This window comes from Eurosta solidaginis, chromosome 2, assembly GCF_040869045.1.
Source record: "Eurosta solidaginis isolate ZX-2024a chromosome 2, ASM4086904v1, whole genome shotgun sequence".
Lineage (NCBI taxonomy): Eukaryota > Metazoa > Arthropoda > Insecta > Diptera > Tephritidae > Eurosta > Eurosta solidaginis.
In genome coordinates this window covers 195,423,672-195,436,200 of record NC_090320.1, presented here as the reverse complement: position 1 = coordinate 195,436,200, position 12,529 = coordinate 195,423,672, and the positions used below count along the sequence as shown (strand labels likewise).

Here is a 12,529-nt window from a genome sequence, read left to right as displayed (position 1 = left end):
CAAAACAGATATCGTTAGGTGGTCCACTTTGTGGACCAGCAAATAGTAAGAGTAGAGGTAAACCTACTGTCTTGAGCTTACCTTCGCATTAAAGAGAACTATGCAAAAGGGCTAGACACACTATCCATTACATACAGGCATTATCTTTGCTTGGCTGCCAGAAGGTGGTGTTCCGAGCCGGTATTTGGAATTCATAGAGCTTACAAATGCAGTGCAATAGTGATATGGAAAATCGCAACGTGATCCGAATTCAGCCAGGTAACCTGTTACATATTTTTGTACAGGGACCTGTTACTGCAGTTATTGCCGAATAGCTTTAAAAGTGCTCCCAAGCGGCTATCAAGGCCTTAAGTTCAACTATAGTGCGGTCGAGGGTCGTCTGGGAGTGCCTGACCTCACTTGCGATTGCATGCGGGAATCTATGCGGTACGTCTCAATATACTGGAAACCCTTTCCTGCTGTAGCTGTATGGGGGATTGTGAGGTGGAGTCATCTATCACTTTATGCTTGATTGCCCAGCTTTTGCCAGAACTGGGCCAAATTATTTCGGTCGCGATTCACTTGGTTGAGATCGATCATTTCGAAACTAAAAACGAGATTCTCTAAGTAGCTATAGCTACGTCACCATATTTTATTTTATGTGGTGTCACAACGTACCTTCATGATATCCAAGTGAGCTTCTTCTAGCAGGGTAGCTACCACCTAACCTAACCTTACCTCGGAATGGTTTCAAAATAATCGACAAACGGCTCCCAAATACAAATACAAATGATTCAAAAAAAAGACTGAGATAAGGCTGCAATGCCCTCAGCTCTTTAGTGAATAAATTCCTAAAAGGTTCCGAAATAGAATTTAAATTATCACAGGCGTCCCAGCCAGATTAGGCGATATTATATTGCAACGAATTTACTTGCAAATCCTCTTATTTGCAACCCTCTGCTAAGTTCGAATCACTAAACTGTTGAATAAATAACTCCAATATGTAATAATGCAAAATGGCCTTTATTAAAGTACTTCCCAATAACACTCAAACTGTGCAACGAATAGCTTGCTTAATAACCAAACTGATTGATAGCTCAAATCAAACTGAATTCTAGCGCCTCTACAATGGCCGCCTTTTATACTCTTTGATTTCAACCTTCGCATCTTCTAGGCGCTTCCAGAATGTACTAGTCCAGCAGCTCTCAAACTTCTCAGCTGTAACTACAATTGCACAATTTTATAGTTTTTCTCATTGCATACTTATAGGAGTATCTCAGATATATGCATGTCTTTGTGCATTGACTCTCCGCTGCTCGTATGCGTACATGGTACATATGTGTAGGCGCAATTATTGTTTCGTTTATTTAGATACATAATGATTGATCTATGGATGTGAATTCGCGTCACTGCTTAGCACCGGCTTAGAGATGGCAGCACTCCTTAGTTTTGCTAATATTCGTAACACTGCCCTCCACCTAAGTCTGATCGGATTAGACAAATCTCCCGATCTAAACGTTGCCAGCCTTTCCAAATGGACCACTTTCATTTTGGTTTGTAGTTTACCGATGGTTTGTATGCGGTACACTACATCGTTGATCCGTTTTCCAACTTTGTATGGGCCTTCCCAATTAAACTGCAATTTCGGGGACAAACCTTTTTTACGTTGTGGGTTGTATAACAGCACCAAATCTCCTTCCTGAAAACCTTCTGAATTAATTGCTTTATCGTATCTGGCTTTCATCTTGTCACTCATAATTTTTGTTCGTTGCCTTATCAGATCATGTATTTCTCTTAGCTCTTCTTCCAGATCACTAGTGGATTTCTTGACATTTCTCTCCGCATTGGCATCTATCCCAAATTTCAAATCAGCTGGCAGTCTAAGGTCACTGCCAAAAATTACTTTTGCCGGGGTTTGGCCCGTTGTCTCATGCACTGCTGATCGGTAAGCCATCAAGAATAATGGTATGCGGGTATCCCACTCTTTATAGTACTTGTCTACTACTTTCCTTAAGTGCTCCTCCAATGTTCTATTGAATCGTTCTACCATACCATCGGATTGAGGATGCAATGCAGTTGTTCGTGTTTTTCGAATGCTCAATGATTTACACATTTCCTGGAACACAGCTGATTCGAAATTCCTGCCTTGGTCAGAATGTAACTCCATTGGCACACCATACCTTGCAACCCAATTGTTTACAAACACTTCTGCTACCGTTTCCGTTTCCTAATTTGGGATTGGGTATACCTCTGGCCATTTGCTGAAATAATCCATAACTACCAGTACATATTTGTTTCCGCAGTTGCTAGTAGGAAATGGACCGGCGACATCCATAGCGATCCTTTCAAATGGCGCACCTGAGTTATATTGCTTCATCTGGCCGTGACTTCGGGTTCTGGGCCCTTTCGTTCTGCTGCAAACCTCGCAGTTCGCAATCCACTCAGTGACCGACTGACGGCAACCAACCCAATAGAATCTCTGTTTAATCTTCTCGAGCGTCTTCGTTATTCCAAGATGACCTCCGCTTGGACCATTATGCAGCTCGCTGAGCACGTCAGGAATCCTCTTTCTGGGAACAACTATCAGTTTCTTCCTGCATTTACCATCCTCACTCTCCCATACTCGATGAAGGCAACCGGATATTAATTCTAAACTGTTCCACTGTGCCCAATATGACTTCGCAATGGGACTCTCTGCTGACATCTCTCCTCTGTTTGGTCTTTCGTTTCGTTCGAGCCCTTGCATAGCACGTGAAAGATCTGTATCTTCTAGCTGATACTTTCTTAGCTGTTCCTTGTCCCATTCATCTGTACATGTTATAGTCATTAGCCGGACATCTATAATGTCTTCTTTAGCCTCGGCTTTTGAACAGTGCTTGCATTCCAAACTACATGGTCTTCGTGACATTGCATCGGTATTTCCATGGGTACTACCTTTTCGATGCTCAATGGAAAAGTCATAGCTTTGTAGTCGCTCAATCCACCGTGCCAATTGTTCTTCCGGATTACGGAACTGCAGAAGCCATTTTAAAGCTGCGTGATCTGTCCTAACACGGAATCGCTGGCCGTAGAGGTATTTGTGAAAATGTTTAATGCACTCTACCAATGCCAACAGCTCTCTCCGCGTAACGCAGTAGTTCCTCTCTGGTTTTCCAATCGAACGGCTGTAATATGCAACTACCTTCTCCTGTCCATCGACCAGTTGTGATAAAACGCCTCCTATAGCATATCCACTCGCATCTGTATCTAGAATAAATGTTGCTCCTGGAATCGGATATGCTAACGTTGGGGCAGTGCACAAACACTCCTTCAATGTTTGGAAAGCCACTTCTTGCTCCTTCTTCCATTCAAAAGCTTTATTTTTCTTGTAAGCTCATGGAGGCTATGGGCTATGCTGGAAAAATTTGGTACAAATCGCGGTAATATGTGCACAGCCCAAGGAAACTTCTCAATTCATGTAGGTTCTGTGGTCTTGGTCAATCCTCTACAGCCTCTATCTTTTCGTTTGCAGTGCAGATTCCCTCTGTCGTTACCTTGTGACCCAAATAATTTACTTCCTTTTTAAACAGCGTACACTTTTTGGGACTTCAATTCACACCAGCGCCAGCTATTCTTTGGAAAACTTCCTCCAAGTTCTTAAGATCTTCATCAAAATTCTTGCCCAATACGATGATGTCGTCCAGGTACACCATGCATGTTTTCCAAAGTAGTCCTTTCAGTAACTGGTCCATGAGTCTCTCAAAGGTGGCTGGTGCATTACAAAGTCCAAAAGGCATCACTGTAAATTGCCAAAGACCATCACCGACATTGAAGGCTGTTTTCTCTTTATCTTCCTCCTTCACCAACCCTTGCCAGTAGCCGCTTTTCAAGTCCAGCGTGGAAAACCATTTCATACCAGATAGCGAGTCCAGAGTGTCGTCAATTCTTGGCAATGGGTAGCTATCCTTTTTCGTTACGTCATTCAACTTCCGGTTGTCCACGCAAAACCTCATTTTTCCATCCTTCTTCTTTACAAGTACTACCGGTGAGCTCCAGGGACTAGCTGATGGTTCGATGACGCCGCTGTCGCTCAGTTTGAGTGGTGACTTGAACTAATTGAGTACTCTTACCGGAATACGTCCATCTTGTTTTGTCATAGCCTGGGTTTTTCCTACAAGTGTGTTCGGTGCTGATTTGTTGGCTGCTTCGACAACCCACAATTTGTTTGTCCCACAATCTACATCAACCTTTGCCCAGATGACTGCTTCGGATTTTGGTGGTATTTGCTGACTCTCTTCCACCACTACTCGTTTACTGCTGTAGCCTCTCTCGCAGCCGAAATTAAGTGGTACATCCGTGTTCTTATATCGCATCGTCTTGCTTTGCATGTCGATCTTGATGCCTTGGTTGATTAAGCAGTCCACTCAAATTATGATTTCATCAACAATATCTGCCACTATAAAATTGTGTAGTACCGTGACGTTCCCAATTGCTACTTCACATTCTACTTCTCCAATTACCTGGGTGTCCTCTCCCGTGGCTGTACGTAATCTTGCTCCAAGCAATGGTCTTATCTTTTTGTTGACTAAATCTGCTCGAATGATGGAATGAGATGCACCCGTATCTATAGTCAGTAAACTTTCCTTTCCGTCCACATGTCCTCCAACAGTAAAATTGCTCGATCTTCTTCCAATCTGCGAGATAGAGATTATGGGGCATTCAATTGCGGAAGCCAGCTGTCGCCCCTTGCGGCTGACTCGATTTAGTTTAACGATTGAGTGGTCTTGGAGATTTGCTCATCACCTTCTGCGTTTACGACCTCCCACATTGTTGGAACTGTTAGGGTTGGTGTTGCAATAATGCGCAATATGCCCTGGCTTCCCACACTTAAAACATTTGACTGCATCATTCTTCTGCTGCGTACCCTTCAATGCTTCCAAAACTGCGTCTACCCAGTCTGGCCTTTCCACATCCACGCGATGAGCTTTGTACGCTGGCTTACTCAAAAGTGAGGCTGTTTCCTGTGTCAGTGCATGCGATACCGTTTCAGCAAATGTTAGTTTTGGATTCGCATATGTAGCCCGCTTCGTTTCCACATCTCGTATGCCATTTATGAAACTCTGGATTTTTACCCTTTCAGTGTATTCTACGGGTGCGTCCGCATTTGCAAGATGAGCCAATCTTTCAATATCTGAAGCAAACTCCTGCAATGTCTCATCTGCTTTTTGGTAGCAGTTTTGCAACTCAATTTGGAATATCTGTTTTCTATGCTCGCTTCCATAACGTCGTTCTACAGCAGCCATCAATGCTTCATAATTGTTCCGCTCTCCTTCGGGAATCGTCTGTAGGATTTTCGCTGCTGGCCCCTTCAATGCCACGAACAGTGCAGCAACTTTATCTTCCGCATTCCAGTTATTCACTGCTGCGGTCTTCTCAAACTGTAGCTTGAAGACCTGGAAAGGAACAGAACCGTCAAAAGATGGAGTTTTTACCTTCGTATTACTCGCTGAAGCAGCCGGCCGATTAAGTTGCAATTCCTGTATGCGACCTCTCCACGCATCCACCTCTGCCTCGAATTTTTCTTCAAACTGCGTTATTTTCTCGTCCATACGCGCTTCGAGTTTTGATGATAGAGGCACCTCTTGCTCTTTCAGTTGTGTTTCCATCTTTGATGTAATCTGTGTCGACATTTCTGAAATACGTGTCTCATGTGATTCCAGCTGGGATGCCATATATGTCTTCTGCTCTTCCAGTTGAGATGACATTTCTGTTATACGTGCCTCCTGTGCTTCGATGTTAAACGTGTCTCCTGCGATTCCAGCTGAGATGCCACTGTCGATGTTTGAGCAGTTATTGCAGCCAATATCATGTTCAAGTCTGTGCTGGTAACTGTCTGCGATGTTTCATTTTTCTCTTCAATTTTTGTTGTCTCCTCGCCATCAAGATGAAAGACGTACTCTTCCACATCAATTCCTTCTGCTTCCATTGCCTCTACTGAACTTTGACATGCCCTTGTTGTACTCTGGAATTTATTCAACAATTCCTCTTCTGACACCAATTGTAACGAATTTACTTGCAAATCCTCTTATTTGCAACCCTCTGCTAAGTTCGAATCACTAAACTGTTGAACAAATGACTCCAATATGTAATAATGCAAAATGGCCTTTATTAAAGTACTTCACAATAACACTCAAACTGTGCAACGAATAGCTTGCTTAATAACCAAACTGATTGATAGCTCAAATCAAACTGAGTTCCAGCGGCTCTACAATTGCCGCCTTTTACACTCTTTGCTTTCAACCTTCGCATCTTCTAGGCGCTACCAGAATCTACTAGTCCAGCAGCTCTCAAACTTCTCAGCTGTAACTACAATTGCACAATTTTATAGTTTTTCTCATTGCATACTTATAGGAGTATCTCAGATATATGCATGTGTTTGTGCATTGACTCTCCGCTGCTCGTATGCGTACATGGTACATATGTGTAGACGCAATTATTGTTTCGTTTATTTAGATACATAATGATTGATCTATGGATGTGAATTCGCGTCACTGCTTAGCACCGGCTTAGAGATGGCAGCACTCCTTAGTTTTGCTAATATTCGTAACAATATTAAGGCGAGAGTTGCGCGTGATCAATCAATCATCAGGAATAGCGTGGAACTAAAGCTGCAAAGCTTCAAAGATTATGTGCAGGTCTTACAACCCTTGACTAACAAAGTTACTCTCACCATTAAAAACTTACTCTAACCATTGAGAGAGAGCTCATGATTGGTATTCTTACTGGACACTGCCTTCTGGTGTCACATATTTTAAAATTAGGTAGTGTGCGTTCGAGGAGGAGGCCATAACTCCAGCAACTAGGAATGACACAACTGGCAGCAAGTATCGTATCGGTCCTATAAAGCGTTTAGTATTTGCCAAGAGAACGGAGTTATTTTATAATATAGGTGCTGATTTCTGGGTTTTTAGCTTAGTAGTTGATCAAACTTCTGGTAACAATATGGACTTATTTAGTCTATGTGAGGCCCTCAACCTCATCTTCCCGAGTACAATCACTACACAATGCCCGACCACGAAACGGACTAAAAATAAAACAGAAGGGCAACTTATTATGCAAGCTGTAAAAATGGATAAAAAATCATGATACCAAATAGATCACGTGATATCCCAAATATATCACGTGGCATATCTGGACTAGTAAAACTTTAGCGCAAATAACATAAAAAAAAAACTTAAGAGAACTTGAAAAACTCTTTAGGGTGGGAATCTATGCGGTACGCTCTGGCGTCGCATGAGTTACCAGAAGCTTTTGGTAACTTTCTCGGAATGTCTATCTATAATATTTCTAATATATACAACAACAGCTGGGTATACTAATAATAGCTGTTATAGTTGAAGAAGACCATTAACCGATTGCATGAAGAAAGCGCTCATCCGTACAATTTAAAATTTAGAGTCAAACAATTTTTTCCCTGCATCATAGAGTACACGTCACACCAAAGGAGAAAAAAAGTGTACAATCATGCTCATTCCAAGCATTTTACTACTTACCCAAACAAAGCTCCAAATCCATACGTTTTGCCAAGCGATGCGTATCGACAGCTGCTACTGCTACTGTGTCCGACAATGGTCTTCCTATTGCACCTGTCTTCTTCGTGGCAGCCCAACTAGCGTAGCCATCACTAATAGTATTGCCAATGTTGTGACTGCAACTTATTTTCAAGACATTCTGAGTCAATAGAAGGAGAAGTATGGTTGAAAATTTGCCAGCTTCAGCGGTTTGGCGCAATAAGTGGGTGCCGGGCGCGTGCGCAACGCCTATAAAAATGTGAGTACGAAACATGCCGGATGGTGTTGAGTGAATGAATGGTTGCTGCCGCTAAGTTTTGGTTGTTTTTCCCTTTTACTTATGCGGGTGTATTATGTATGTATTTAATTTCTTGATCTTTTTATAAAACAAACACGACTTAATTTTTTTTGTTTTTATTCTCTGAAAAGTTTATATTACAGCTTTATGCATTGTAGTAAAAAACGTTGGCTTTTGGAAAAAATTATTTATTCTAATATCATTGCAATAATTTAAAAAAAAACTAAATTTCAAGTTCACTGAACAACAACTTTGTGTGAAAAAAAAAAACTAAAACAGCAAGTCCACAAATTTATTAATGGATTTAGGCTGATCTTTTACTCCGGTGCCCGAAGCAGGCTCATACTCAGCCGCAAGTATAACAATAAAAAAAATCAATCGCGGAACGCTGGAAAAAGGAAGCTGTGTTCACACCGCGTTGGGATTGAGTGCAACGAGTATGTGGATGCTGCCGTAAGTTGAAGAAGGCAGCAAGGCGTTTTTCAAAATGAAAAAACAAGTAAGGACGGGACTGTCTTCGGCTGTGCCGAAGACTTCATACCTTTCATGAATGGGGCTGTACAATAATCTTATCCCATTGGTAATCTCTAAATAATGCGCTGTATAAGATAAGAAATATATAGTGAACAGATGGACATACCTAAATGGTTTTAAGATACATATAAAAAAAATGGCAAAAAACCCCCTTATCTGAACGATTGGTTGTATGGGATATATATTATATATAGCTCCGATCGATTTAATAATTTTTACAGGAAATCTTCTATGATATATTAGAATATATATCACCAAGTTTCACGTTTTTATATTTGAAACTAAGGGAGAAATGGCCAAAAATCTTTCTATCTGAACGATCGGTTGTATGGGATAGGTATATACTATATACATATATCTCCGATAAAACTGATTTTTCAGGAAATCTTCTATAATATATTGAATAAATATCACCAAGTTTAACGTTTTTATATTGGAAATTAGGGGAGAAATTGCCAAAAATCTTTCTATCTGAACGATCGGTTGTATGGTATAAATACTATATATAGCTCCGATCAAAGTGATTTTTTCAGAAAATCTTCTATGATATATTAAAATATATATCACCGAGTTTCACGTTTATACTTTCTAAATTAAGGGAGAAATGGCCAAAAATCTTTCTATATGAACGATCGGTTGTACGGGATATAACTATGTATGGCTCCGATCAAAGTGATTTTTTCAGGATATCTTCCATGATATATTAGAATATATATCACCGAGTTTCACGTTTATACTTTCTAAATTGCGGCAGGAATGACCAAAATCGTCTTATCTGAACGATCGGTTGTATGAGAGATATATGTTATAGTGGTGCGATCCTACCGGATCCGACAAATGTCTAATATAATTCAAAAATACATCCTTGTGCCAAAATTCATTGAGAAATCTCAAAATTTGAGGGACTAATTTGCGTTCAAACAGACAGACGGATGGACAGATGGACATGGCTATATCAACTCATGGACATGGCTATATCAACTCAGTTCGTCGCCCTGATCAATTCGGTATACTTAATGGTGAGTCTATCTTCTATATTTCTCAACGTTACAAACATCGGACCAAAGTTAATATACCATTTCATGTTCACGAAAGGTATAAACATATATGCAAAAAGACGTCAGTATGAAGAGTTCTACTAGCCAACGAAAAAGTCCCAAATCTTCCAAAAACTCGCCAAAAGGAGGAAGTTTCCAACCCCGTGGTTAGGTTAGGTTAAACTGGCCGGTCAGTAAAGACCTCTAATTAGCTCATTGTCGCCATAGTGTTACCAGAAAACCTGTGGTGCCTTCCAATAGAAAACAAAGGCCTGGTAACTCATTTCTAGAGAGTGCTTAGTTTATGGAGGAATCACTCTCTGCCCTCTTAGCTAAGGAAGTAATGAAGCACCATGGAAGATGCTGATCCCGAGCCCACAAGCTGATGTGACATTGCTTCCGAAAATATTCATATATGGCCAATTGTCGTGGAATCAGCCTTACAACCTTTAATTAGATCACCGCGGAGTGAATTTTCGCTATGTCACAAATAAAAAGACAGTGGAAGAAATGGTACAATACCTCGTCACCGATCTTAAAGCCACCTTAGACAGTAGTAGCATTTGCTGCCTATATGCCGCTTAGTCTGAACTTCGTTTCAACGCAAAACTTATAGGGCTGTACAAAATGAACATCTTAGTCAAAATTGGTAAGTATATCTTCGAGCCATTAGACTCTTGGCAACAAATGCTTTTTAATACAATGTGGACAATTTAGTCATGTCTCCAGAAACCAAAATCTCGTTCAACAAGTAACTTTTTGAGCCGGCTATGGTGTGGTGGCTATGGGAATACGCGATTCGATCGGCCTCTGAATGTAAGTGTGATCTACCTAACAGACACAGGTCGAAACACAAAGTCGGTGAACTAATTGGCCCATATACTAAGTGCTAGCAAATCTACTGACGTTCAGATTTTCACCATACGCCGCATTTGGAAAGAACACGCGATAAGAAAAAGTTATCCGGGATATTTATGGCTCTTCACGCCTAAATCGTTATTAGATTTAAGTTTCATAAAGAATCGTCATCGGAATTGTTCTCTTAACTAATGCAATTTCATCGCATTCTCAACAGGGTATAATGTATTAAGGCAATAGTTCAATGGGAACTCTCTGAAATACGCAACGCGAGATTTCGTGCGATCCCTGCAATTTCTCAAAATAACCAGATCCGTCCGACCCATAGTGCAACTTTTTTATATGTGTGTTGTTCTGTCACATTTTACATTTAAAGTCTCTAGCTGCACGGAAGTTACTTTTAAACCAATTCCAAGATTTTAAATTTTAGTTGAATGTTCTAATTATCTCGACCCATAGGTCATCTAGCGGAATTTTTTCTGCGTTTGTTGCACTGTCGCTTTGCCCTGAATTAAGTGCAAGTTTTCGAGTTTCTAGCTCAAAGAGCAATTATTTAAAAATCGATTACGAAATTATACTTGCTCTGTATAGATTATTTTAGGAACTCCAAATATATCGATCACTCTCCGATTTGAACTTCCAAATTTTCAAGAGTTTTTTAAATATCGTTATCGTAGCGCCAGGTAGTGACTTTACTTTCCCTCAGGTTGCATTGGTATTGGATTCTGAAGTATGTTTCAAGTTTCATGACTGTAGCCCCACGGGATTTAATGCAAAAATCGATTGCGAGATTCCCTAATTTTGTACTGAAATTCGTGGACGTTCATGTTCGTTCACGTGACTTAATGAAATTGAGGTAAGAATATTCTTTTATAGCAAAAGCAAAATCCTGTCGCTCACTTCAGGGTACACTTTTTCTCAACATGCTCAATAGCGAAAACCATTTTTGTTGATACATGTTTCCATCAGCTGAGTGATGGAAAATTTGTTCTGTGAACGACGCGTTGAGCCAACTGCCAAATGAAATAATCATCTTTAAATTTTAAGAAAAGGGACTTTTTTATTATTTTTCAAACTTAAGTTTAAGGTTAGTAGGCAAATTGTATTCATAACCAACATTTTAAAATATCAAAGAACTGTTAGACAACCAAATAAACCCGTAGAGCGAATGTGGACGAACATCGTCGAATCAAAAATACTCAACGATGCGTTCTGGAAGTCATCACTCAACGATTGATCAACAGTCGTGTTCGCTGAAAGCGCCCGTTGTAAACTAAATGCTTTGATAAATATGCACCGAGTAGGGCCACGAATAAGTGATTGTCGAATTGGGTATCTTGCCTTTGCTGGCTTCCCTCTACATAATACTTTATGCTTAAAAATTGAAGATCCTTTAGTTATTTTTTTGCTACTTGCAAAAAGTCTTCACTTGTTCACATTGTCATATTTTTTTTATGCCGTTCTAAATTAATTACATCTTAATATTTATTTACACATTTTTCTGTCATGACGTATATGTAATATTATTGTTTTGATCTATGTTGTTGCTATTGTGTTATATCCAAAACAAAACCATCTGGAACGGTATCGATTTTTCTACACTCTTCTTACTAACTTATATTTGAGCATTCGTTGTAGCCTTTTTCGCAACCAATCAAACCGCGTAATTTTTTATATTGTACACTTCTTTTCAAATAGATCTCTTAATATTATTTTATTGAAATATTACAATTTTCTTCTTATCACTATTTTGTTATCAGTAATTAACAATACAGGACCTTTTTTTGTTTTCCTCACTATGCGAACACTGCGCCAGTACGCTATCAGAATATTTATGCAGTTAGCGTGAAAATTTTCCAATGGAATTTGGCTTGAAAACAGAATACTCATAAAAAGCTTTTGTAAACATACAACAGTAACTGTAAGTAGAATATTTGGAATGTTAATATTACCGGACAGCTCAAATCGTGGAAATGTTTGTAAATAAAGTTAGTAAAATCATCTGTTCAGTACAAGAACGATAAATTCGTTTACCGCAACTTAGTTAGGGATGGACTCAGCTTAGATAAGTTTCTACAAATGAATTTAAAAACGTCAGATAGAAAGAACAAATAGATTAGGTTATTTAAATACAGCTTAATAAGGGTAGTTAGAAAATAAACTTTTATATTCATGACTTGTTTTCAAAACGTAAAATAATTTTACTCTACTTGCTTGCCATTTTTGTTCAACACTGTTTCCATTTCCACAAAAAAAAATTTCCTTTGAGCTTT

At 39.6% G+C, this 12,529-nt stretch overlaps 1 protein-coding gene across 8 annotated transcripts in view; it reads right to left on the bottom strand.

Annotated features, from left to right (window-relative positions):
- Window positions 1–12,072, bottom strand: part of LOC137240466 (uncharacterized) — a 127,150-nt gene extending 115,078 nt beyond the window's left edge. For 3 of the 8 annotated variants that reach the window (XR_010949741.1, XM_067766774.1, XM_067766780.1), the window contains exons 1-2: window positions 11,872–12,055; window positions 7,512–7,998 (exon numbers count right to left, since the gene is read on the bottom strand). Coding sequence is in view for 7 of the 8 variants with exons in the window: in XM_067766774.1 (XP_067622875.1) it covers window positions 7,512–7,803 (292 nt within the window). In the remaining variant the exon portion in view is untranslated. Of the gene's footprint in view, window positions 1–7,511; window positions 7,999–11,373; window positions 11,447–11,749 lie in introns of those variants that run through there. The other 5 variants (XM_067766776.1, XM_067766775.1, XM_067766777.1 and 2 more) reach the window with 5 other exon arrangements.
- Between the last annotated feature and the right edge of the window lie 457 nt (window positions 12,073–12,529).